This window comes from Microcaecilia unicolor, chromosome 10 (genome assembly GCF_901765095.1).
Source record: "Microcaecilia unicolor chromosome 10, aMicUni1.1, whole genome shotgun sequence".
In the NCBI taxonomy this organism is placed as follows: domain Eukaryota; kingdom Metazoa; phylum Chordata; class Amphibia; order Gymnophiona; family Siphonopidae; genus Microcaecilia; species Microcaecilia unicolor.
The window spans coordinates 63,768,833-63,795,366 of NC_044040.1; the positions used below are offsets into that span (position 1 = coordinate 63,768,833).

Sequence of the window (26,534 nt, forward strand, 5' to 3'; positions counted from 1 at the left end):
CATTTTTGTTGCCCTTCTCTGCACCTTTTCTAATTCCACTATATCTTTTTTGAGATGCGGCGACCAGAATTGAACACAATATTCGAGGTGCGGTCGCACCATGGAGCGATATAAAGGCATTATAACTTCCTCATTTTTGTTTTCAATTCCTTTCCTAATAATACCTAACATTCTATTTACTTTCTTAGCCACTGCAGCACACTGAGCAGAAGGTTTCAACATATCATCAACGACAACACCTAGATCCCTTTCTTGGTCTGTGACTCCTAACGTGGAACCTTACATTACGTAGCTATAATTCGGGTTCCTCTTTCTCACATGTATCACTTTGCACTGGCTGACATTAAATGTCATTTGCCATTTAGACACCCAGTCTCCCAATCTCGTAAGGTCCTCTTGTAATTTTTCACAATCCTCTCGCGGTTTAACAACTTTGTGTCATCAGCAAATTTAATTACTTCACTAGTTACTCCCATCTCTAGGTCATTTATAAATATGTTAAAAAGCAGCGGTCCCAGCACAGACCCCTGGGGAATCCCACTAACTACCCTTCTCCATTGAGAATACTGACCATTTAACCCTACTCTCTGTTTTCTATCTTTTAACCAGGTTTTAATCCACAATAGAACACTACCTCCTATCCCATGACTCTCCAATTTCCTCTGGAGTCTTTCATGAGGTACTTTGTCTAACACCTTTTGAAAATCCAGATACACAATATCGACCGGCTTGCCTTTATCCACGTTTGTTCACTCCTTCAAAGAAATGTAATAGATTGGTGAGGCAAAATTTCCCTTCACTAAATCCATGTTGGCTTTTGAATATGTTCTTTATAACAGTCTCTACCATTTTGCCCGGCACTGACATCAGGCTCACACATCTATAAATTTCCCAGATCTCCTCTGGAACATTTTTTTTTAAATCAGCGTTACATTCGCCACCCTGCAATCTTCTGTATTCCACGCTCGATTTTTAAAGATAAATCACGTATTACTAGCAATAGTTCTGCAAGTTCATTTTTCAATTCTATCAGTACTCTGGGATGAATACCATCCGGTCCAGATTTGCTACTCTTCAATTTGTCAAATTGCCCCATTACATCCTCCAGGTTTGTAGAGATTTCATTCAGTTTCTCCAACTCGTTAGTTTTGAATACCATTTCTGGCATCGGTATCTCTCCCAAATCTTCCTTGGTGAAGACCAAAGCAAAGAATTTATTTAATCTCTCCACTATGGCTTTGTCTTCCCTGATTGCCCCTTTTAATCCTCGGTCATCTAGCGGTCCAACCGATTCTTTTTCCGGCTTCCTGCTTTTAATATACCTAAAAAATGTTTACTATATGTTTTTGTCTCCAACGCAGTCCTTTTTCTCAAAGTCCCTCTTTTTTCAAAGTCCCTCTTTGCCTTCCTTATCAGCGCTTTGCATTTGACTTGACATTCCTTATGCTAATTATTTCATATTGGTTCCTTCTTCCACTTTCTGAAGGATTTTCTTTTAGCTCTAATAGCTTCCTTCACCTCACTTTTTAAACATGCCTGCTGTCGTTTGGTCTTCAGTCCTCCTTTTTTAATACGCGGAATATATTTGGCCTGGGCTTTCAGGATGGTATTTTTGAACAGCATCCACGCCTGATGTAAATTTTTGACCCTCGCAGTTGCTCCTCTAAGTTTTTTTTTCATCATTCTTCTCATCATAGTCTCCTTTTTGAAAGTTAAACACTAATGTATTGGATTTCCTGTGTATACTTACTCCAAAGTTAATATGAAATCTGATCATATTATGATCACTGTTATCAAGCGGCCCCAGCACCATTACCTTCCACACCACACCATGCGCTCCACTAAGGACTAGGTCTACAATTTTTCCTTCTCCTGTCAGCTCCTGTACCAGCTGCTCCATAAAGCAGTCCTTGATTTCGTCAAGGAATTTTACCTTCCTAGCATGCCCTGATATTACATTTACCCAGTCAGTATTGGGATAATTGAAATCACCCATTATTGTGTTGCCCAGTTTGTTAGCGTCCCTAATTTTCTTTAACATTTCTACATCCGTCTGTTCATCCTGGCCAGGTGAACGGTAGTACACTCCTATCACCATCCTTTTCCCCTTTACACATGGAATTTCAATACATAGGGATTCCAAGATGTGCTTTGTTTCTTGCAGAATTTTCAATCTATTTGAATCGAGGCCCTCCTTAACATACAGTGCTACCCCTCCGCCAATTCTATCCACCCTATCACTACGATATAATTTGTACCCCGGTATGACAGTGTCCCACTGGTTATCCTCCTTCCACCAGGTCTCAGAAATGACTATTAAATCTAATTTTTCATTTACTGCAGTATATTCAAAATCTGCACCCTGGTTCACAAAATCATGTATGGAGAAACCCCAAGTTACATGACAGACTTGATCGACTTACCAACTAGAAATACATCCGAATCAACAAGATCTTATCTAAATCTGCACTACCCAAGCTGCAAAGGACTTAAATACAAAACAACTTATGCATCTAGTTTTTCCTACATAAGCACACAACTGTGGAACACATTACCAAAAGCTTTGAAAACGATGTACGACCACCTAAACTTCCAGAAATCACTAAAAACCAACCCGTTTAAAAAGGCATACCCTACCGATCCAACTTAAATGCCTAATCTCTGCAACACAACCAAACTAAAGCACGTAATGGACATAAAACAACTCTTCCATTCTCCGATTCCCTAATGTGGCTGTGCCACATGAACTTGATCTTACCACATCACCCTGTATTTGTTCACACCAGAACCTGCAAAGACCTCTCTGGTACTATGTAAGCCACATTGAGCCTACAAATAGGTGGGAAAATGTGGGATACAAATGTAAGAAATAAATAAATATTCTAACTCTCCCATCTTATTTCTTAGGATTCTGGCATTCACATACAAACATTTCAAACTATGTTGTTTGTTCCTATTTACATCATGCTTAGCACTTGACAGTATTAATTTGCAATCTTTTGTCTGATTTTTATTTAAGGACACTCGATCTACTATGGTCTCTTTTGCAACCTCACTATCGGGATACCCTATCTTCCCTGTTTTGGTGATATCTTTGAAAGATACCTTAGTCCAAACCATGTGCTTTTGAGCAACTGTTGGCCTTCCCCCAGTTTTTAGTTTCAATGCTAAACATCAAATGAAAACCTGATTGCAAGTGATTCAAAAACTGGTGTTGATCTAAATAAAACTGAAATTGTATAGCAACTGGTGCTTTTTTGTAGCAAAAAAGGTACAGGTACTCGTATAGAGCCACACCCACTGTACCCACTTCCTTTACCAGCCATGGAGCATATTAAAAAGGCATCAGTAAAGAAGAAAAATAACTTGTGATTTTTTTTCATTATAAATAGCTTCTGTAAGCTGCTACAACTCCAGTACACCCAAAATCACACAAACCAAATTAGTACACAGTCTTTCAATTCTGAAACAATGTTTACTAAGCCACGCGATTCCCCTGCGGCAAATGTGATGAAGCCCATAGGAATTGAAAGGGCTTTTTTTCTCATTTGCCACGCAGGGATCACTAGCGCAGCTTAGTAAAAGGAGCTCAATGTGTTATCAAAATCTGAGAACCTTACAAAAACATCCCTATTCAGACACTTGGCCTTGCAGTCTTACATGCAGAACAGAGATAACTCCTCTTCAAATACACACAAAAATTGACCTGAAATCCCCAAAAGCCAGACTCTACATGCAGCACAATATCAGGACAATAGAAACATGTTTCCTCCTGTACAGTGCAAAATAAGACAGCAGATATAAATTATCAAATTGGACATATTCCGAACATAAAAATTAAAATAAATGATTTTTTCTATCTTTTGTTGTCTGGTGACTGTTTTTCGATGATCTTGGTCCCAGTCTCTGTTGCTCTCAACTGCATTTCCAGGGCCTCCTGTCCATTTGTTTCTTTACTCTCCTCCTTTCTTCTCCACTCCTGCCCTACGTCTATGAGTAGAAGCTGGGTCCTCCATGGACTTGAGTGGAGGAGGTATAGAGTGGATCTAGCTTTTGCCTATTTTCTCCATGTGGTTTTTTTCCTCTCTTCCCTTTACCTCCTCCCTCTCTTTTCTTCCATTTCCCTCTATTCATATGCATCTCCTTCCTCTCTTCCCTCCCCTCCATTCATGTCCAGCATTTCTCCTCTTTCCCCTCCCTCCATCCATGTGCATCTCCTTCCTCTCCCCCCTCTTCATCCTTGTGAATCTTCCTCTCTCCCCTCCCCATCCATGTACATCCCTTTCTTCTGTCTTCCCTCCCCTCCAGGTCCAGCACTTCTCCTCTCTCCCCTCCAACCACCAAGCCAGCCTCACTTACTCTATTTCCTAACATCCCTCAGTCCAACCAGCTTTGCCTCTTCTGTCTCCCTCCCACAAAAGTCCAATATTTCTCCTCAAACTTTCCTCCTTCTCCCACTACCTGCTTTTTGAGTCTGGCCATGGCAGTAATCAGATAGTACAAGGGCCTGGCGCCAGTACTTACTCGAGCACTAAAAAGCCTCAGTGCCCACGTGCTCAGAAAGGGTCTTGTTGGTTCCCCTTCTCAGACATGTAAGCAACAGAGGGGTGGTACCAACAGGGTCTCCACAAGCGTATAGGCTTCAAGACTCCTCAGTACTGAAGTTAGCACTGGTGCAGGGCCTTGTATTGTCTGATTACTGCCAGGGGTCAGACTCTCAGAGGCAGGCAGCAGGAGGGAAACATAATCAGAACCATAGCAATGCCAATGGGGAGGTTAAAAAAAAAAAAAGTACCAGTATGCCATACTGCTGCGTACCGGCACAAAAAAGGCCCTTGCCCTTACAGTCTCCATTATTTTTGCAATCATTGGAATATTCGCAACTGGCTGATCAATGAACTATCCAAGTTTTCTCCTTTCAACAATGGTACTAATACACCTCTCTCACTTGTCCTTCTCTACCCTTCCAACATTGTCCCTGGTGAAGTTGGGGTGGGGGGGGGGGTGTAATCCCTCCTAGATTAACAGTAGCTCTTTTAGAAATCGACTTACTAAGGTTCCATCCCTCCCCCCCCCCCCCCCATGTTGTGTCTGTGGGCAAAGAAACTTCAGTAATTCAGTTCCTTAAGGTGCCTCTGCTAATCATAGCTGAAATTAATATCTTCATTCCCAAAGCATGTTTGATTTCTCTCTTTCCTGTCCATCTGTTTTATAGTTCCTTTCTAGTTAAGTTTTATTGTACACCACCTTATGTGCTGAAAGGCAGTATATAAGCACTTACAATAAATCAAAACTGTGGCACAAAGCACCCTCTAGATAGTATAACAAAATGCCTCTTTGCCTCACCTATTACCATAAATTAGGTCCCCATCAGTTTTTTGTCTCAAACCCCCTTCACCCATTCTGCTCATGAACTCACACCAGCATCTAAACAGATCAGCACAGGAAACAGTCACACCTGTGTTTTACAATGTGCTTAAATGTCTCCACACTGTGGTGATAATTTTTTAAAATGTGATGTGACAAGCACATTGTAAGCTCAGGTGCAACTGTTTCCTGTACTGATCTGTTTAGATGCTGGTGTGAGTTCATGAGCCAGATGTCCAAAGGTTTGTAATTTATTATCATTTTTTCAGTAATTACTCTCTACACCGATGATCAACATAGATGCAACAGTGGTTCCATAATATTTATGCCTTATTTGGCTTTAAACTTGTATGATTTTTTTCATGGTGCATTTGTCTCTTCACTATCCCGTACTGTATGGTAAATTTGGTTGTGAACGATTACTGCATGTCAAAGTATTCTGCTCTCTCACAAGATACATGGAGGGGCATTTTCAAATGTGACATTCAAGTAAGACTTTGGACATTTTGCTCAAAACATCCAGAATCCAAATAGAAAATATAGATATTTTCAAAGCAGCAAAACGCTCCCCCCCACCAAAAAAAAATGGCCCTTGCTAGATGTTTTTGTGCTCTGTACATTTATCTTTTTGGTCTATTTCTTTTTTTTTTTTGGGGGGGGGGGGGGGGAGTTCAACTGACAAACACACAAAATCAAGCCACTGGGATGTAGGAGGAGCCAGCATTCTTAGTACACTGGCCAGACACCCTAGCAAAGCAATGGTGCACCCTAGGAGGCACTGCAGTGGACTTCACATAAAAGCTTCCATGTACACATCTCATTGTTGCTCTTTTATATTGTGTGAGCCCTCCAAAACCCTACTTTATCCAACTGCACACCCGTACAATAGCCTTTATGTCTGCAGGCCACCTATATAGGGTACAGTTGCTGTTTGGTGGATTTTGAAGAACTCTCACTTTTCACAAGTGTAACAGTTAGATTAGATTATGGGCTTGGATCCCCTTCTCCATAGTCCAGTGCACCAACCACTAGGCTTGTCCAAGGACCTGTTTGCGGCTCTAATAGGACTGGCTGTAACATCTGAGGGTGTCAGAGACTGGTATGTACTGTTTCTTTTAATCTTGGGGTTGGGGTGGGTCATTCCTTTATTCCTCAAGTGGTCACCACATTTTCAGTATCCTAACATAATCCATACCCTAGCAAAACACAGCAATTAAGAACAACAGTTACAAATAAAGCAAAGTCATAAGTATTTTATTCAGCGCATGCACTCTTTTTGCACGTGTTACTCTTGTTATATTTATCCAGAGGATTATTAACAGAGTATGCTGTGGAAATATGCAGAACAGTGGGAATTCAAACACACAAAAATATTAACAGTAAATCAAAACAAAAGCAAATTTTTAGATGTTCTAAAAAAATATTGCACATAATCTTAAGGTTGCCTGGAAGTTATTGACTTTCACAAAGATGAGGTTATTAGAATTTTCAAAACAATGCAGAACTCAGGTACAGACAAGATAACAAAAACAAAACAAAACCACCACAGCTATGTTGCCCACTCAATACGCTTCTCCCTAATTTTCTTCAGTTCAGCAACCTAAACTGGTCACAGCTCCTCTGGGAAATGCTCAGCTCCTTGGGATGGATTTGAAACAGGGAAATCCTACACCCAGCTCCTCTGCCGAGACTGCTGCATGTCTGACTCTCCCTGCTTCGTTTCTGGGATCAATCATAAGCAAAGCAATCTTCAGTTTTGTTGCCTTGAAAATAATTTTAGCAAACTTTGGAGCCTGTTTACTAAAGTACATTAAGTAGCTAATACACAAATAAGCACACTATAATAGTGATAACCTACCAAACTGGCACACTAAGGGGAAGAACTTGACAGTTTATGGGTGGAGAATGGGTATAGACTGCATGTTGCAGTTCTGTTAAGGGGCCCTTTTACTAATACTTAGATAAGCTATGGGCCGTATGGCCCATAGTTACAAAATTGGATGCACAGCATTTAGCATGTGCTAATGTCCATTAGCTTACACTAAGCTGTAGTAGAAAGGCCCCCAAGTGTGTTTAATTACCACCTCCTCCAGAGGGGCAATTACTAAACAGCCTAAAACCTAAGTGTTAATTCTTGCAGTTAAAGCACAGTGAGTGCAAAATTTTTACCACATTTTATTAAACATGCTCTTCCGTGTTAAGACATTTCAGGCCAGAAACACTTTTTAGAACTTAAAACGTAATTAAAAACAAAATAAAATAAAAGGCCACCTTTATGAAAAGGCTCATCCAATTCTATTAAACTTTCTTCAATATTGCAGTCAGTTGTTGACTTGTTCCGTTTATTCATGGAAAAGTTATCAAAATACAGAAATTTTGTTCATTAAATATAAATCAAAGTAATGATTTATAATGCAGTATAGAAGTCCAAGCAGCAAATCTAGTGCCCTCTCTCCCTTTCCCTTTAACCTGATCTTTCCTCTCCATCTGCTAGTTTCCTTATCTTCCTCTAATCTAGGGTTAAACCCTGCCTCCACCCCACCAAACCTAAGTTACCTTTTTCATTCCAGAAAAGGTTCAGCTCACTCTCCCCACTCCCTCCTCCTAATTTTCTTTCCCTAGCTCAACAAGAACTCTTCCCCACCCCAGCTCTTACCAGTTTGCCATTTACCTCTTAAGCTCAATTTCCTCCCCCCCCCCCCCCCCCCAAGTCTTTTCTTCTCTTAAGGCAAGTCAAATGGTACAGCTTTGTCTTACACTCACCCAGGCACAACATTGCTGTTTCTTTCTCCTCTTTCAGCCTGCAGACGGCATTCCTTCTGGTTCCTGTCCCTGAGGAAGATGCACTAAAGTCGTCGGTAATTCCCGTTCCCTACCGATTCCATAGCAAATCGGTAGGGAACCGGAATTCACTAAGGAAAGGGAATGCAAATGAGCTAATCGTTGTAGCTCCGTTGCATTCACCATTACCTCGGTAGCCAGTCGGAGAATCGGGACGTCCCTTTCCGTTATGCTCCTCTTCTTGGGTCTCTTCAGCCAATCAAAGCGCATCTAGCTTGCTGGTGTCAGCTACACGCACTCTGATTGGCTGAAGAGGAGCATAATGGAAAGGGACGTCCCGAACTCCGGATCGACTCGAGTCGCAGGTCCCCGATTCCGTAATCCCTTCTCGCTGCTACAGAAGATGAGCAATGCAGGGGAGACAAAATTAAAAAAAAAAAAAAAAAAAAGGCGAAAAGACGTCCCTCACAAGCGCAGGCAGAGTACATCCACAAAGGACGCCCCTCACGTGCGCTCGCTGCTTTTTTTCTTCCTTTTTTAATATTTTTGGGGCTCTTTTCCTTTCCGATTCCCTCACAGGAGCCCTAACGAGAGGTGCAGACCTCACGTTAGGGTTTCCAAGGTAAGGGAATCGGAAAAACAGTAGTGCATCTCATTATAATGAGCTGCAACGGTACTGCAGCTCATTATAATAGCCTTTGGACAATTTGCATTCCGTTTTTGTTGCCTGCTACCGTGACAGAAAAAATGCCCTTGGTGCATGCCCCGGTAAACTACTTGCGTTTTAAACTGCCTGGAACCAGTTTAAAACGCAAGTTGTGGGCTCGTTGGGTTTTGTGCATCTGGCTCCCTGTGACAAGTGTGAAAGTCTGACTTCTGTAGAACTCCCCCTGAGTTTTTTTTTTTTTTTAAACAATAAAAGTTACCAGAAAAAAAAAGTTAATACTGAATTCAAATATATAGTAAACTTCATGAAGAGTCAAATACAAAAAAATTTGCATTAATTTCTTGAAGCTCAAAATATACCCAACAGCACATCACATTTTAAACAGATTCTGAACCCTTATAAGCTTTTACTGTTCAGAAGGCATACGCTTCAAATTCAGTATTTGGTTTACTATGTTTTAATGCCCTTATTTTCCAAAAGACTCCCCCACCCCATTTACTAAGCTGCACTTGCGGCTGCCATGAATGGGCTGTCGGCATTAGTGCACAACAGCCGTTAGCCTGGCTTAACAGGTTTTTTTTTTTTTAATGATGCATGCTGTAGATCTATAAACATTAGAAACTTTAGAACAGGATATTTTAGGTGTTCAAAATCCAGAGAATTTTAGAACGCATTGCCACAAGTGGTGAAAACAACTTATTACCACCTAAAATTCAGAAAACCCTTAAAGACTCACCTATTCGGAAGGGCATATCCGAATGACCCAACTTAAATGACTCAACCCTGCAACACCTCACTATTAAAGATCGTATTGGACATTAATGAACTCTTACCTCAACCCAACTTGATTAAATCTTATCTTCCCTATCCCAATACAACATTTTGTACCTATCCCGTACCGGATTTAGCGAATGCCTTCACGGTATTATGTAAGCTACACTGAGCCTGCAAATATGTGAGAAAATGTGGGATACAAACGTAACAAATAATAATAATTCCAGTTTTTAAAAACTGGGTAGAAGTTTAAAAAAAAAAAAAAAACCCTGTTAAAATTCAAGGCCAAACAAGCTAGGGAAATTTCTCCCTTTTGGTTCTTTGACAAGCATGCTTTAACAATTGAGACCCTACTCCTAGGGGAAGATGCACTAAAAAATCATTAGAGCCCTTCCCTTACCGATTCCCTTAGCGAATCGGTAAGGAACGGGCATGCATTAAGAAAATGGAATGCAAATGAGCTGCTCGTTGTAACTCACTTGCATTCTCTATTCTATCGGAAAACACTCGGCCAGTCGGCTGGTCGAGCATGCGCAGAGCAACCAAGCGTTATGCTGGCTGCTCTGCGCATGCCAAGGACGTCCTTCACTCAAAAAAAACAACAAAAAAACTCATCCGATCCATTTCAAAGCCTTTCAAAAGTCCCAGAAGCATGGTTAGCTCCCCCCAGGCAGTTGTTCAGACTGCCTGCCTGCCGGGGGACAAGCTGCAAAGACAAAAAAAAAAAAAAAAAGAAACATCTCCTGCAACTTCGCAGCTCAAATGTCTTTTTTGGCAGTGCTTCACTGAGCTGAGACTTGGAAGTCCCTGAGCCAATCACAAAGCGTTCAGCCGAGCTAGACACGCTATGATTGGCTCAGAGACTTCCAGGTCTCTCAGCTGAGTGAAGCACGGCCAAAAAAGACGTTTTTATTATTCTGGGATCCAAAAAAGAGCCTGCAGTGAAGAATGTCCATAAAGGAAGCGCCTGACGAGCACTTGGGCTGTTTTTCGAGTGGAGCACTCCCATAATGGCCATCCATGACAAGCACTTGGCCGTTTTCTCCCCCCCCCCCCCCCCCCCATAAAAAAAAAAATATTTCATGATGTTTTCCAATCCCACGAAGACCCAACGAGAGGTACAGACCTCTCATTAGATTTTCCACCATTTTCCAGCGTTAAGGCAATCGGAAAAGGTTAGTGCATATCATCACAATAGGGGTTTCTAAACAATTTGCTCATCTGTATTCCGTTTTCGTTAGCTGCTACCGTCATCGGAAAATCGTTAAGTTTAGTGCATCTGGCCCCTAGTGGGGGATTCAGTATGGGACCTGTTAAGTCAGTTAGAGGGTCTTTTTCTAAGCCGAGGTAGCATTTTTAGCTCATGGTAGAAATCAGCTGGCGGTAAATGCCGAGATGCCCGTAAAAGACCCCCTAAATGTTCACAGCTCCTGCCCCCTCATCTTGTGTGTATTTTCTGTTGGGTAAGAAACAATGCTCATTGATATACAGGACCCTCTGCATACTGATACTGTTTTCATGATTAGTGAAAAAAAAAAAAAAAAAGGGGACAGAAGATATGAAATTTTTTATGACCTCAAGAGATGATGACATTTTTAAACAGTTAAAAGGGATCAATACTTATAGTTTGAGAGGCACTGCTTTACATATTTGTCACTAAACTGATCATGTATAAAATTTTGTTATGAAAATTCTTCCATTTTCAACCCCTTTTAAAATTGAAATTAAGGTCACGAACTGTTATTAATAATCCTAAAGTTATAGGGTAACAGATGTTGTAGACTATTTATTTCTTGAACATAAAATAGGATACCGGTAAATTTAACTTATAATATCAGACAGCTGTGAAGTTAGGAAAAGGAACAACAAGATGTGGCTCATTAAAACAGAGAATGGAAGAACCCTGATATATTTTCTCCAGTGCCTCTCAACTGTGGATGCCACATCTCAAAAGTGTTGGTATTTTACACTCTTTAGTTCAAGTACCTAATCATTTACAATCTTCCACAAAGGGCTGATATTAGACAGCTGAGCTGTATTTGCCTCAGGGACACTTGGCAAGAAATCTATACAAAACGAAAGTCTCAAACTTAACTAGTTTGCAGCTCTACTTTGCCAACCTCAATTATAAAAGAGAGAAAGGTGACCAGAATTAAGTTACTGAAAGTCTTTTATAAATAGCATCCATCTTTCTAAAAGTGAATTTCCAAAAGATTCAACGGTATACTTTCAACCAAAAATTTTTTAAGTCGTCACTTCTGTATGTTCTTGCATTAATAGAAACTACTTCAACACACCACACTTAAATAAGTTTATCGTTTCTCAAGTGACTAATGATTTAATTTGTTTACATCTGCACACAATGCACCAAGAAAACCCAGTTTACTGTCCTGAGCAGTCTGTGTACGTAGTGACCATGTTTCCTCTGCGTTGAGTAACAGTCCTACAATGCTTGCTAGACCCATGAAATCTATTCTCAGTTCGCACAGTGTGTCTGTGGCTGTTGTCAAAGCCATTAAATGTAAACATTTTCTCCATGTCTTCAAACATATCATCAAATAGTCCACCGCCAAAAGAAAAATCCTGGAAGTGACGTCTTTGCCGGTTATGAGCCTCCTGGTGGTTACGGAAATGATTTTCAAAATGCTTCCTAGAATGAGCATTGCGGTTTTCACCAAAAAAGTCAAAGTCTTTAAATAAATCATCAAAATTGAAGTTAAAGGAGTGATGAAATGGGTTTCCAGAGCCACTTCTTCCGCCACCTACATTTGTAAAAGCTTCATGACCTAACTGGTCATATTCTCTTCTCTTATTCTCATCAGACAGGATTTCATAAGCTGCAGAAATCACAGAAACACACTTATTAAACTGTTAAGTAATCAGTACCAATTTTTTTTAACATACTACTTTATCCTGAAGTCTGGATTGAAAACATTCCCAATGTTACTCACTCATCAGTATCAATAAACTGGCTTTCTTCCAATGTCTTTTAATATTTGCAATTCATCAGATATAGATATATATATATATATATATATATATATACACATTATATATATATATATATACACACACACACACACACACACATACATACATACACTTGTAAGCAGAGCTAGAAAAAGGTGCCAAGTCATCTAAAATGTGCTACCTGCACCTATGCAAGAATCTTTTAAAAGGAGATGAGCTGGACCCCAAAGAGGCTACCGTTTTATTTATACAAGCTTCTATGCTGTCAATTTAACAGAGGTTTTTGAGAATATTAACAAAAGTACATATAACAAAGCAAGCATGCATCACTATGCTAATATGCCAATACTCTAAAACAGTACTCAATGACCCTTTCCCTATGGAGGGCTCCAGTCACCCATATACGTCTCGTTTGCACTTATTTCTGCGTGTTGACTCTTATATAGAGTTGCCAACCAGATGTCAGACACCTTTGGAAAAATAACATATTTAACCATTTCCAAAACAAAAAACTTTTCTTCAGTTTCTCCTGTTGTCTGCCCCAATAGCTCTTTTTGCCTATTGTCAGAATCTGTTCTTTCCTACCTACCTACTCTCCCTTTGAGAATACTATCACTTAGAGTAGTGGAAAAGGGTAAACTGACAGCTCAGGTATTATCCTTGGCTGCAGCAGAACAGTGAAATCAGCTGTCATTGGAAATGCAAGCTGAAGAAAGAAGTTACTTTTTACACCTTATTTTTCCAAGGGTGTCTGAGACAGCTCTTATATAGAACTGCCAACCAGATAACACAGGAATAAGTGTAAAAAGGATGTGTGCATTTATGGGACTGGAGCCCTCCATAAAGGGTAGGAGTCATTGAATACTGTTTTTATGAGTAGTGGAATAATAGCATAGTGATGAGATGCATGTATGTTTCATTATATGTACCTTTATATTTGACAGTCATTTCAGATTTGTAAAAATTATAGCCCTTGAAGCCTGGGAGTGTATACCACTACAGCCTAGGCCTCACTCTTCATCTATATCACCCTCAAGTCCTACCACAGAGACATGGGGCCATGCCCCCAGGAGATAACATCAATTCAGCAATTGTCCATGTGACAGGAGTCATTTGCAAGCTTCTGCATTTCAACACTTAAGGCTCAATTTTTCAATTTAAACAGCTGCCAAACCCATAAAAATAAAATTGAATTTACCTGTATTACAAAAATACAGAGATAGAGGGAAAAAAATTGGCAAGAGTTTAAAGAGAGCCTGTACATTTCAAACCAAAGTGACTTTATGCCTTTGCTCTGAAAGGTTTTAAAGTATAGAACACCAAAAGACGGAGTTATTCCAACTAGAAGCATGAAAGAATTCAACCACTTTTCACCAATTCTTTCATTTTTACTTTTTTTTTTTTATTATTAGCAGCAGCGGAAGCTCAGGTGAGGATTCAGTTTCTCATAACCAGTTCAGAAGCCAAGTATTTGGTTTGAGGGTTTTAAGTTAAAGCTGGGCACAAAATAATTGAGATACTGAAAGAAACTAAGGGCCCTGTTTACTAAGCCACGTTAGCATCTTTAACACATGTTAACCGTGTATGCGCCTACATGGTTAGCACGTACGCTAATTGTAGGCACGTTAAAAATGCTAATGCGCCTTACTAAACAGGACCCTAACAGATTTATACAAAAATTTGTTTGAAAGTGAAAGGCAAAGAAATACATTTGGGAATGCTTTAAAAAAAAAAACCCAAAACATTCAATGAGCCAAGCATACTTTTCAAGGGTGATATCGCAATCCTCATCAATCCTTATTATATTTACAATTACTTTGTTCATAAATGCTTCTTTTCAAAATATATTTTATTTTTTTTAGGCAAGAGCCATTTTATAGCAGTATAACATCAGGCCGAAGCCATTATGTATATAGTTACTTCAGATTCTATCTAAAGATTTAGAGATAATACTTAGCTTTTGTAAAGCTCTCAAGTATTGGAGACATGATGTCATCGACATAGATCCATGTTTCGTGTTTCCAAGCTGTTTCAAGGTAGTCTCCGCAAGTATATCTGACGGCGTCTAAGATCAGATATACTTGCGGAGACTACCTTGAAACAGCATGGAAACGCGAAACATGGATCTATGTCAGTGACATCTTGTCTCCAATACTTGAAAGCTTTACAAAAGCTAAGTATTATCTCTAAATCTTCATATAGATATAGAAGAAAGAATCTGAAGTAACTATATACATAATGGCTTCGGCCTGATGTTATACTGAAAATGGCTCTTGCCTAAAAAAATATTTTGAAAAGAAGCATTTATGAACAAAGTAATCGTAAATATAATAAGGATTGATGAGGATTGTGATACCACCTTTGAAAAGCATGCTTGGCTCATTGAATGATTTAGCCAAATAAGGGCGGGTACGCTGATCTGACAGATCCTATTATGATTCCCTGGTTCTATTGATCCTTAGGGTTTAATTGATTGATCTATAGAAGCTGAGCGTATCTTGAATTACACTACTGAGAGCTCTCTTCAATTTATAATTGTAATTGGTGCATATAACTCTAAAAAAAAAAAAAATCAAGCATCAGAAAAATAAAAAAAAAGTGTTCCTTACAAAATATTCAAAGCATATGCAAAGACACACAACTTTCCATCATCATATGTGATCTTATAAAGGTGCTCAAATTTCATTGAACTCATCCTTGACATACACGGCTCATGTACTAAGGGATGCAAAGCTGTTACTTAATTCACATACCACGTCTCTTGCAAGACAGCATACACTAATTCACAGGCTAACTGCACACCTTATTTTGGGATGGAAAACACACACATATTATAGTTTCCAAAAGGGTCAAAGAGTTAATGCACTTAGGAGGCATTATTGTTTGGGGGGGGGGGGGGAAGATGCTGCCTCCCCATGTAATTATATAGGCAAATTTATGCACTGAAGGACCCCCACAGTATGCTTAGAACAGAAAAAAAAAAGCAGTACAATTATGTATATAGCAAAGAAAGAAAATCTTACCTTCTGCAATTTCTTGGAATTTTGCTTCTGCATCAGGACTCTTATTTTTGTCTGGGTGATACTTCATGGCTAGCTTGTGAAAAGCTTTTTTGATCTGTCGCTCAGAGGCATTTTTTGGTACTCCCAAAATATCATAGTAACTCTTTTTAGCCAAAATCAATTCCGATATCATTAAAATGCAAATAGCAAATGTGAAAACAGATTGTGTATGTGCAGTTGCCATTGTAAACTATTCCTAGAACAAAAAAAAAAAAAAAAGACACAAATATTAACAGTTTATCACTACAAAAAAAATTACAACCTTAAAAAGTAGTGTATATAGCTCCAAAAGGACTGACTATAATGATAGGTATGTGTGACCACCTCTGGAAAAGGGCAACAAAAGGGAGGATCCAAAATTTTGAGAAGGGCTAGAGTTTGTTCTTTTCACGTAGAAGGATAATTATATTACAAATTGTTTGCTGTAATGCCGTGTTTCCCAAGTCCAGTCCTGGAGTATCCCTTGCCAGTCAGGTTCTCAGGATATCCACAATGAATATGCATGAACTTGATTTATCAAACTTGATTTACATACAGTGACTACATTATATGCAAATCTTTCATACATATTCATTATGGATATCCTGAAAACCTGACTGGCAAGGGGTACTCCAAGACTTGTGAAACATTGCTGTAATGGAATTAAAAACCTAATTTTCTTGTTTCTGGTGTCTTTAGTCATCTCTCTCCCAGAGATGGTCACAAATGGTAGTGAGGGAGGGGGGGGGGGGGGGAAAGAGAGATTACATTTAAAAAAAAACTGGGAAAAATCCCTTGGCAGTTGGAATCCTGGCACTATAAGCTTTTTATTCACAACAATGGTTGTGACAAGTTGGAAATACAAAGAATGAGAGGAAAACATTAGGTGAAAGATCAGTGATTACATGAGTTAAGGAGTAACCACAGGGAACATAAAGGTCAGGCTCATTCTTCCATGTCATCCTTGCTTCCTTAATTAGTTTGACATGCCTGGTATCCAAAAGCTTGCACTTCTCAAGCTACTCTGACCATACAACTAGAAATAGAAATGTATATTTGTACAGATATAGATTTTGTTGCCTTGGTCACCAAGGTTAGACAATAAAACATGCATATTTTTTTACTCTCTACCCTTTGTTGAACAAGGCAACAAAATCTATTGATTAAAAGCCTATTGGAGGTACCCAAATAAGTACAGGTACAGCTTAAGTAACTGCAACAAGCACATGACAGAAAAAGAGCCTTGTAATGGGAAACATTTTTATATAACTAACCAAGGTAAGAAATAGATTAAATATGAAAAAAAAACCTTTGAGATAAACACTCAGTTTTTGAATAATAGAGCTCATCATGATAGATACAGCAAGACATTCTGCATTCTAAAGTACTTTTATACCCAACGAGCTTGATTTGGAGGTAATCAGATGATTTTAAGATAGCCAAAAAAGTAGAAAAGGAATATGGTAACAGCCAAAGGGAGCCTTGGGTGCATGGCCAGAAGGAAAAAGATGTGATAATTTCTCTGTATAAGTCTCTAGTGAGACCCCATTTAGAGTACTGTGTACAGCTCCGGAGATAGCATCTTCAAAAGGAGATAAACAGGATGGAGTTGGTCCATAAGGTAGCTACTAAAATGGTCAGTGCCATCAAAACATATGGGTGCAGATTTAAAGATCTTAGTGTGTATACTTTGAAAGAAAAGGAGGAGGAAGATAAGAAGCATTTAAACACCTCCCTAGTGGAAAGAAACTTCAGGTTTTTCTGGATATCATTAGAGCAACACAAGCTAGACGTAAGCAATTTCTTCAGTTTAAATTGAGAGTGCAGGTACAGTGTGCAACTTTTTCTAAAATTTCCTTCTAAATGTATAATTACATTTCCAGATGTTACTTATACTTTTGATCCAGAATAGTTAGATAATGCAGCAAAGTGATGTTTCAGGTGGATATATATAAGATCGCCAAGAATTTAACTTGGATTATTATGGAGTAATCTGGATTTCTTTTATACTCTAATTTTCCTCTCATCCCTTGATGTGGGCCGTTTTTGTTTTCCTATGAGTGCTTTGTACTGAAATAGATATTATATATATATATATATATATATATATATATATATATATATATATATATATATATATATATAGTAAAGAGTATGTAGGACAGGCCCCAAAGGAACCCTGGGATAGGCCAGAATACCCCCGGTATAGGCAGGCATTCCCCAGGAAAAAATTAGAAATAAAGAACTACAACTCCCAGCATGCCCCAAGGGAGATCGGGGATAAGAGAAACTATCTGCATTCCCTGGAGTCTCCAGAGGAGGGCCGCAGGGGAAGGAATAAGGCTGATTCTCCAACCTGGTGGAAGAGGTGGTGGAACAGGTGGGTGGAGAAAGAAGAGCCACCAAAGAGCTTTAATGAAAGAAAGGGTGAGCAGCTGGGAGAAGGGCGGGGCGAGGAGAATATGGATTGGGCTCCTGAGGAGAGAGAGGCAGAGGGGGAGCCTTGCCCTATGGAGTTGACTGAACCGGAGAACACCCTGGAAGAGCCGATGGACTTTTCGGCTCTGGCTCAGCGAAAGCCAAGGAAGTAGCGGGGCCAAGCCGGGTCATGCGGGAGGAGGTCAGGTAGGAGTATGACTGACCAAGAGGGTGGGACCCTAGGCTTTGAGCCCGCGCAAAACCATTACTGTGTGTTTTGAAAGCCTGGCTAAACTGAGCTGTGTTTTGAAAGCTGGGCTAGAACTGAACCGTGTTTTTGAAAGCCTGGCTAAATTGAGCCGTGTTTTGGAAAGCTTGGCTAGAACGGAACTGTGTTTTTGAAAGCCTAGCTAAATTGAGCTGTGTTTTGGAAAGCTTGGCTAGACCTGAACTGTGTTTTGAAAGCTTGGCTAAACTGAGCTGTATTTTGAAAGCTTGGCTAGACCTGAACTGTGTTTTGAAAGCCTGGCTAAACTGAGCTGTATTTTGAAAGCTTGGCTAGACCTGAACTGTGTTTTGAAAGCCTGGCTAAACTGAGCTGTATTTTGAAAGCTTGGCTAGAACTGCACTGTGTTTTTTTTTTTTGAAAGCCTGGCTCAATTGAGCTGTGTTTTGGAAAGCTTGGCTAGAACTGAACTGTATTTTGAAAGCCTGGCTAAACTGAGCAGTGGAGTAAGGCTTGGCTAAAAGTGAACTGGGTTTTGGGAAAACCCCGCTATACTGAACAGAGTATTTTGTTATTTTTTTTTTTTATTTGCTACTCTTCCCCAGGAGGGAGGGAGAGGAAGCAGCTGTGGAAGCCGGGACTGGGAAACTAACCGAATTGAGAAAGGTGAATGATATCTGTGTTTTTGTTTTGTGTTGTGGTGCCACAACTGAGGGAAGGAGGGAAGCCCCTCCTAGGCAATAAAAACCTTCATTGTTCTGAGGGAAAAAGGAGCAGTACTGGAAGGTGTTCTTCAGGTGTGGAGAGCTGCAATCGCTGAGGGAAGAGGATCCACTTTACAATATATATATATTTCAAATCCCACTGCTGCTCCTTATGATCACGGGCAAGTCACTTAACCCTCCATTGCCTCAGGTACAAATTTAGATTGTGAGCCCTCCTGGGACAGAGAAATATCCAGTGTACCTGAATGTGACTCACCTTGAGCTACTACTGAAAAAGGTGTGAGCAAAAATCTAAATAAATAAATAAAAAAATATATATATATCTCTGTCAACTGAAAGGAAGCTCAGAAATAAAAGGACCTGGGATGAAAGTGAAAGGGGATAGACTAGGAAGTAATCTGAGGAAATACTTCACATTGGATCTCTAAGAGAGAACAAACAGTGGATGATATGGATAGGTCTAATGGACTGTCACTTCCTACCAGACACTGTTTTTTGCTTGGATACAAAATTACCTTCAAAGCTAGAAAAAAAAAAAAGCACTAAGTACATTGTATTTAAAACTATTGCAAAGTAATCCTCTAATCATTGCACACATCCTTGTATTATTGCTTTATAATCTCCCACAAGGAGCTTCACCCCTTCTAAGCAGCACCTTAATTTACAGATCCTTTGGGGGAAAAAATATATCACTTTACTACTGTGGACTTTTTTTCTCTTCCCTTACAAGTTTTATCACTTTTCTGCATTTTAATGTGTTTTAAATCACACACTCACTCTGTTTTCATAACATCAAATCCAATATTACTTTTCAGTCCTTCGATTAGTTAGGCTACATTTTTGTTCTACAACCAAGAGTAGCTCCCAAGTTGTAATAATAGCCATACAAAAGGCGCCACTGTGAAACCAGAGGATAATAATGTAAACTATGTAACTCCCCTGCAACAAAGACTTAAACTCGAATCAAATACATTCAACTACAAAAAGTTAATACCTTATACCTCCTAAATAAAAAAGGCAACTGAAAAGCAAAGACCATAAAAACGAAACTAAAACATCTAAAGCACTAAACAAGGTGGAGATTTTTCACCAACACAACTTGGGAACCTGGCAGCCTAAAATAAATCAAGCACGAGCCCCAGCCCTTTCTCCCTGCAGCGCATACATTAAAACACATTTTCACACACATGTAAAAGAATTCCTACCAGACACCAATACTACTACTACTACTATTTAGCATTTCTATAGCGCTACAAGGTGTACGCAGCGCTGCACAATACCCAGCAGAAGAGCGGGAACAGTCCCCAGCTCAAAGTCAACGTCGGCCAGCTTTGGCAGTTTCTTAATAAAGACCAATAAAAAGATACCGGAACAGAAATCACCACCAATACCCCTTATCTCATGAGCCAGGCCATTAGCGGACACAACATATATCACACATCGTAGCCAACCATTTCGTTTCCCAATTGCACTGATAGAAAAACCCGACCTCCAAAACACGACCCACCTTGTCCTACTGACAGAGAAAACTAGCTAAAGAATACTTATTGCTATCTTACCTGAGCGGTTGTTAACCCGCACGCGACCTCACTACTTCACTTCAGAACTCCTCATAACCCTAGAAGCCCAACTATCGAGACGTACCCGTTATCCTGCGCTGTACCGCCAGTCCCCACCCGCCAGCTCAGCGCCACCACGCTCCGAACTCCACGAAACGCTACCTCATTGGCTGTCACCACTCACATGATCTAACGGGTTAGCGCACGTGGAAGGCTGTTATGACTCGACGTCCTTAACGTCACTCCCAGAAACAACCGGAAGGAGGTTGGATTTGATACAAGGAGGTTTAATAGAAAGTACGACGATCCCTATCACGTGATGTACACGGAAGTAGGTGATCTAGGGCTACGGGGTCGCCTGTGACGCAGAACTTAGCTCGTTGGTTTTCGGCTGTTTTTAGTCGGTTGTTTGACGCACTCCCAGTCAAAATATGACTCGCTATTGTGCGGCTTTTTCTTGTAAGAACCGAGATACGGGTGCGGCCAGGGAAGAACGAAAGCCGAGTTTTTACCCGTAAGTTTTTTTTTGTATGCATGCGACAGTTCTACCTCTTTTTTTAAAATTATTTATTAAAATATTATTTTGGGGAACCTGTTTTTAATCTTTGTATCATTCTAAGTCTATAAAAGTTATATTATAATATGAGCATATAGTTCCCTTATCACGGAGACAAGCTGATAATCTAGGTTTTACACCCCCTGATTCTACAAATTACTGCAGGTCGGATTTTGGTCTATTTAAATTTCACTGACGAAAGCAAACTAGAAAATGAGCATAAATAACACGTGTAAAAATACAAAGGTACACCAACGTAGTATTAGTGGAGTAAAACTTGGACTGGCTTGTTTATTTCTCTTCCTGAATGCATACTTATTAGAATGCCCCAGCAGCCAGGGAGGTAGGATGGGATTAGAGCTTTATTTTTTGATCCTCCCAAGCAAGTGCTGCTTCCCCTGGAATGTAAAGTCGCAGAGATACCAAGTTATCCAGTCCTGGTTTTGAACTTATCACAAAGCAATGTAGGATATGAAGCACTGACATCACTGGGTGGAATCGGGCACTGCAAGGCCCATAATGCACCAGGATGGGGTGGTCAGAAATCTTCGGGTGGAATAGATTAATTTGGCATCTCTGAAGTTTAGGTTTGCCAACTAGATCCAAATTCACCCGACAGGGTTGATCTAGTCCAGGGCTTTCCCCATTGTATGCAGGGGACTTGTGATTCTAATATCCCCATTGGCTTCCCTAAGAAAAGCAAGGCTACAAGTCCTTGCATGCATTTGGGTAAGCCCAGGACTGGCTTAACCCTGCCAGGCAACTCTAAATCTAATTAGAAACTCTACTAAAGTTAGTAATCTAATCTGTATATCATCTTCTGCTTTTTTGAGGTAGTGGTTTGATTGTAACTAGCCTGACTTTCTTAACAAGGATGTACATTTGAACTAGCTAAAATCCTAGTTCAGTGTTACCTCCTATTTGTAAGGAAATTTTGTTTCATCTCTATACATAAAAGGCACCCCCAACGTTCTAAATGAAGCCTCCAGCCGGAAGTGTGAAGGGGGAGAGATATCCGGTTTCCCCATGAGTGTCTGCCTCGCCCTCGCTTTCTCTGTAACACAAACAGTGAAGGAAAACACAGCAAAGCACGAAATCAAATCGCTCTCTCTGTAACAGTGAAGGACTCAGAGGAGGGAGAGAGGGCAGAAGCCCTCACTATCTCTGTAACACAAACACAGCACAGCAGGAAACTTAACACCGAAGGACTCGACTCCGAGGGGGGAGGGGACAGAGAGCAGAGGGGACAGACAGCACAGGGAAAGGGAGAGAGGGCAGAGGGCAGGGACACACACACTCCCACATGCACACAGAAGAAAACTTTGCTAGCCCCCGTTTCATTTGCATCAGAAACGGGGCTTTTTTACTAGTTTATATATAAGCTTGAGGGTTGGAATATTTTGGTTACAGACAGGGTATGTATGGACATGTCACTGAGATGGTATCCTTACTGGGCCCTGAACCATGGCGCCTGTCCCAGCAGACATGAAGATGAAAGAAAACTTCACAATGTCATAGATGACAGACAGTGATTACTTGACTACTCCTAATACTTCCCCCAATACTGGGTAAATTATTTCAGTGTAGAAGGGAAATTTTGTGTTGCATGTTATATTTGCTCACACCCTCAGTGTTTAAAAGCTGGCTACGATGCAAACAGCATGGTCAGGAACAAGGTGACATTTTTCATTAGGCTTCAGATTAAGGGTCCTGTTTACTAAGACACATTAGCATTTTTAGCGCTGTCTAATGCTGGAGACACCCATATATTCCTATGGGTGTTTCTGGTGTTATCAAGTGTGGTTTAGTAAACGGTGCCCTAAATATTTGAGGTTTATTATCAAGTATGACTATTGCTTTGTAACAGCATAATTGCTGCTATGATCTACTGCAAAAAAATTGTCCTGAAAAGTTTTAACTTAAAATTTGTTAGGTCAGGTTTCCAGTAATATATGATGACTTTGGTTAAAGGCATCTAATGATAATTATGGGTTGGGATGAAAGCGTCAGCAAATATCACTTTGCATATAAAACAATGTGATATCATACAGTGAATGACAGCACAGTTTGACTTCTGCTGGTTAGAAATGATAACGTTCTCAGCAAATTTTACTATTTTATAAATCTCTTTTCCAGATCAGCAGAATCTTTGTAAACTTTGATCTCTCTCTTTTTGGTATAGTTAAAGATATCACAACATGCAAAGATTATAGTTTTCTGTAGGATATTATCACAATTTTGACATTTGTGACATTATCCTGAACAATAATTTTCAAAAGTAGTGGTAGGAAGGAATTTAGGGGTCCTTTTACTAAGCTGCAGTAGGAAGTGGCCTGAGTGCAAACTAAGGCCATTTGTACTGCAGCAGTAAAATAGCTGATTTTCTTTTCTTTTTTTTTGTATTAATAGCCATGCACTCATATCGCCATTAGTGCATGACCATTAAAAAAAACTTTGCTGCGGGAGCACTTAGCGATACCTGTTTTATAGGTGATAAGGGCTCGTGCGGTAATCCTGCACTAATCAGTGTGCAGCAGTGTGGATGCACTAACAGATAGTGCTGGAACGCCTGTTCTCTGCCCCAGACATGCCCTCTCCATGCAAAAATGGAAAATATTTTTTAGTGCATGCCAGTTGCAAACTTACTGCAGCGTGGTCCACAGTAAGCCCTTTTAAGCTACGGTAAGCATGTGCACTGTTGCTTACTGCAGCTTAGTAAATGGACCCCTTAGTCATTGGCACTTACAATAAGCATTAATGCAGAACTAAGGGGTCCTTAAGGCGCACTAGCATTTTTAGCGTGTGTGTTGAATATGCATGTGCTAAACGCTAGAGATGTCCATATATTCCTATGGGCGTCTCTAGCATTTAGCACATGCTAATCAACGCATGCTAAAAACGCTAGTGTGGCTTTATAAAAGGACCCTTAAAAGAGTTGTTCATACAAGGTAGGTTGCACAATTAGGAAATATGAAAATACTTGTATTGCAGAAAGTAGTATATGTTTGCAAATTAATTTGTACTACTGTTCAGTATTTTTCTGGTTAAGTTGATTTAAATTAGTACATTTAATGCAGCAATTTTTAAATCGTCAAACCTCTGTTTTTGAAATAATTTGTCACATTTTTGTTTGTATTTTTTGGAAGCAAATTTCAGTAAGCTGCATAGTAGCAAAGTTTGCTAGTATGAAAGTACCTACAGACTTTGCCCCTGCTGTGCAAAGGTTCTGAAGAAGACAGGTGTGTGCATACTTTTATACTCAATACAGCCATGTTTCAGCAAGGATGAATGCGTCAGGAGTCAAACATTCCAACTATCTGATGCATGCTCTTAATTTTCTATTTACTGTCCTTAGAGATTGAACATGACTTACCGTGCAGTGTTTATAAGGCACTCTCCTACTCTTTCTCCCCTTCCTGTCTATGGTGTAGTTACACATTTTTTCCCTTCTAGTCATGTGCTGTTATTTCTTAGTTATGATGAACTATTTTCCTGTATCTCAGGAGCCGGCTCTCTTGGCACATGTGGGGACCAATTGCATAAAAACGTGGGAGAGAGGTGCTGGAAGCCAAATTTAGGATCTTTAGGTAGAAAGCTCAAATCCAGAACCTCTAGGGTAGCATTTTCTGAAGCGCTACCCGTTCCATGCGCAGGGCCCAAGAGACAGGCAGAGCTCTGGAGTCTCAATGCGTGGATGAGACGATGGTGCAGGGAGGATGGTTTTAGATTTGTTAGGAACTGGGCAACGTTCTGGGGAAGGGAGAGCCTATTCCGAAAGGATGGGTTCCACCTTATCCAGGGTGGGACCAGGCTGCTGGCATCAACGTTTAAAAAGGAGAGGAGATAGAGCAGCTTTTAAACTAGAATCTGAGGGGAAGGCCAACAGTCGCTCAGAGGCGCATAGTTTGGGATAAGGTATCTTTCAAAGATATCACCAAAACAGGAAAGATAGAGTATCCCGATAGTGAGGTTGCAAAAGAGACCATAGTAGATCAGGTGTCCTTAAATAAAAATAAAAATCAGACAAAAGATTGCAAATGAATACCGTAAAGTACTGAGCATGATGTAAATAGGAACAACAAAAATAGTTTGAAATATCTATATGCAAATGCCAGAAGCCTAAGAAATAAGATGGAAGAGTTAGAATATATTGCACTAAATGAAAAATTAGATATAAAAGGCATCTCTGAGACCTGGTGGAAGGAGGATAACCAGTGGGACACAGTCATACCGGGGTACAAATTATCGTAGTGATAGGGTGGATCGAATTGGTGGAGGGGTAGCATTGTATGTTAAGGAGAGCCTTGAATTAAATAGATTAAAAATTCTGCAGGAAACAAAACACATCTTGGAATCACTATGGATTGAAATTCCATGTGTAAAGGGGAAAGGGATAGTAATAGGAGTGTACTACCATCTGCCTGGCCAGGATGAACAGATGGATGTAGAAATGTTAAAGGAAATTAGGGACCCAAACAAACTGGGCAACACAATAATAATGGGTGATTTCAATTACCCCGATATTGACTGGGTAACTATAACATCAGGGAATGCTAGGGAGTTAAAATTTCTTGACAAAATCAAGGACTGCTTTTTGGAGCAGCTGGTACAGGAGCCGACGAGAGAAGGAAAAATTCTAGACCTAGTCCTTAGTGGAGCACATGATCTGGTGCGGGAGGTAATGGTGCCCTGGCCGCTTGATAACAGTGATCATAATATGATCAGATTTGATAATCGCTTTGAAGTAAGTATACACAGGAAATCCAATACGTTAGCATTTAACTTTCAAAAAGGAGACTATGATAAAATGAGAAGAATGATGAAAAAAAAAAAACTTAGAGGAGCGACTGCGAGGGTCAAAAATTTATATCAGGCATGGATGCTGTTCAAACACACCATCCTGGATGCCCAGGCCAAATATATTCCACATATCCAAGAAACAGTGACTGAAAGACTGCCTGTACATTACCCTGGTCTATAATGTTGACCGCTGAAAGGGCCAGGAGATGAGTCTCTGCCCAACAACCGAGACATGCCTCCAGAAACACTGCATGACACCTGCTTATGTATGCCATACCACCTTCCATTCCAGGAACAGCTGAAACTCCAGAAGCACAAGGCGAACAGCCCAGGTCTCCAGCCGAGTGATAGACCAATGCCTTGTGCCCCACAACCCAGGCTGTAAGCCCCCCAACCTGGAAAGACGAGGGGAAGGGGGAACAGTTTTTTTGCCATAGGATCTGTAACTGCCACATCAGTCCCACACTTCATACTACCTTTCTGCTAGCTTTATTTTAGAGAGTGCACCCTATATGTTGCACCTGGATTGCCCATCAGCTGGGAGGAGAGGAGTGGAAGTGGCAGCATTGGAGAGTATCAACTGTACTACTACTACTTAACATTTCTATAGCTCTACAAGACATACGCAGCGCTGTACACTTTAACATGTA

At 40.2% G+C, this 26,534-nt stretch overlaps 2 protein-coding genes across 5 annotated transcripts in view; one reads left to right on the forward strand and one right to left on the reverse strand.

Moving 5' to 3' along the window:
- Positions 1 to 10,674: 10,674 nt before the first annotated feature.
- Positions 10,675 to 20,714, reverse strand: DNAJB9 (DnaJ heat shock protein family (Hsp40) member B9). 2 transcript variants are annotated; one of them, XM_030216035.1, is made up of 3 exons: positions 20,614 to 20,714; positions 15,583 to 15,817; positions 10,675 to 12,426 (listed from the first exon to the last, which is right to left on the reverse strand). In XM_030216035.1, the coding sequence occupies exons 2-3, from the start codon at positions 15,803 to 15,805 to the stop codon at positions 11,972 to 11,974; spliced, it is 678 nt and encodes a 225-aa protein (XP_030071895.1). In that variant the 5' UTR covers positions 15,806 to 15,817; positions 20,614 to 20,714; the 3' UTR covers positions 10,675 to 11,971. The 2 variants fall into 2 exon arrangements, with proteins under 2 accessions (XP_030071895.1, XP_030071894.1); XM_030216034.1 differs by having other exon boundaries at positions 20,529 to 20,616.
- A 95-nt stretch (positions 20,715 to 20,809) lies between these two features.
- THAP5 (THAP domain containing 5) overlaps positions 20,810 to 26,534 on the forward strand; it is a 39,506-nt gene continuing 33,781 nt past the window's right edge. For 2 of the 3 annotated variants that reach the window (XM_030216031.1, XM_030216032.1), the window contains exon 1: positions 20,810 to 21,042. In XM_030216031.1, coding sequence (XP_030071891.1) covers positions 20,960 to 21,042 — 83 coding nt within the window. In that variant the 5' untranslated portion in view covers positions 20,810 to 20,959. The remainder of the gene's footprint in view (positions 21,043 to 26,534) is intronic. The other variant, XM_030216033.1, reaches the window with a different exon arrangement.

Excerpts from the sequence above, each read along its gene's own strand:
- DNAJB9 (XM_030216035.1), bottom strand. The coding sequence starts at position 15,805 with ATGGCAACTGCACATACACAATCTGTTTTCACATTTGCTATTTGCATT. Across the intron at positions 12,427-15,582 it reads ATTCCAAGAAATTGCAGAAG|CTTATGAAATCCTGTCTGAT; the intron begins GTAAGATTTTCT and ends TGATTTCTGCAG.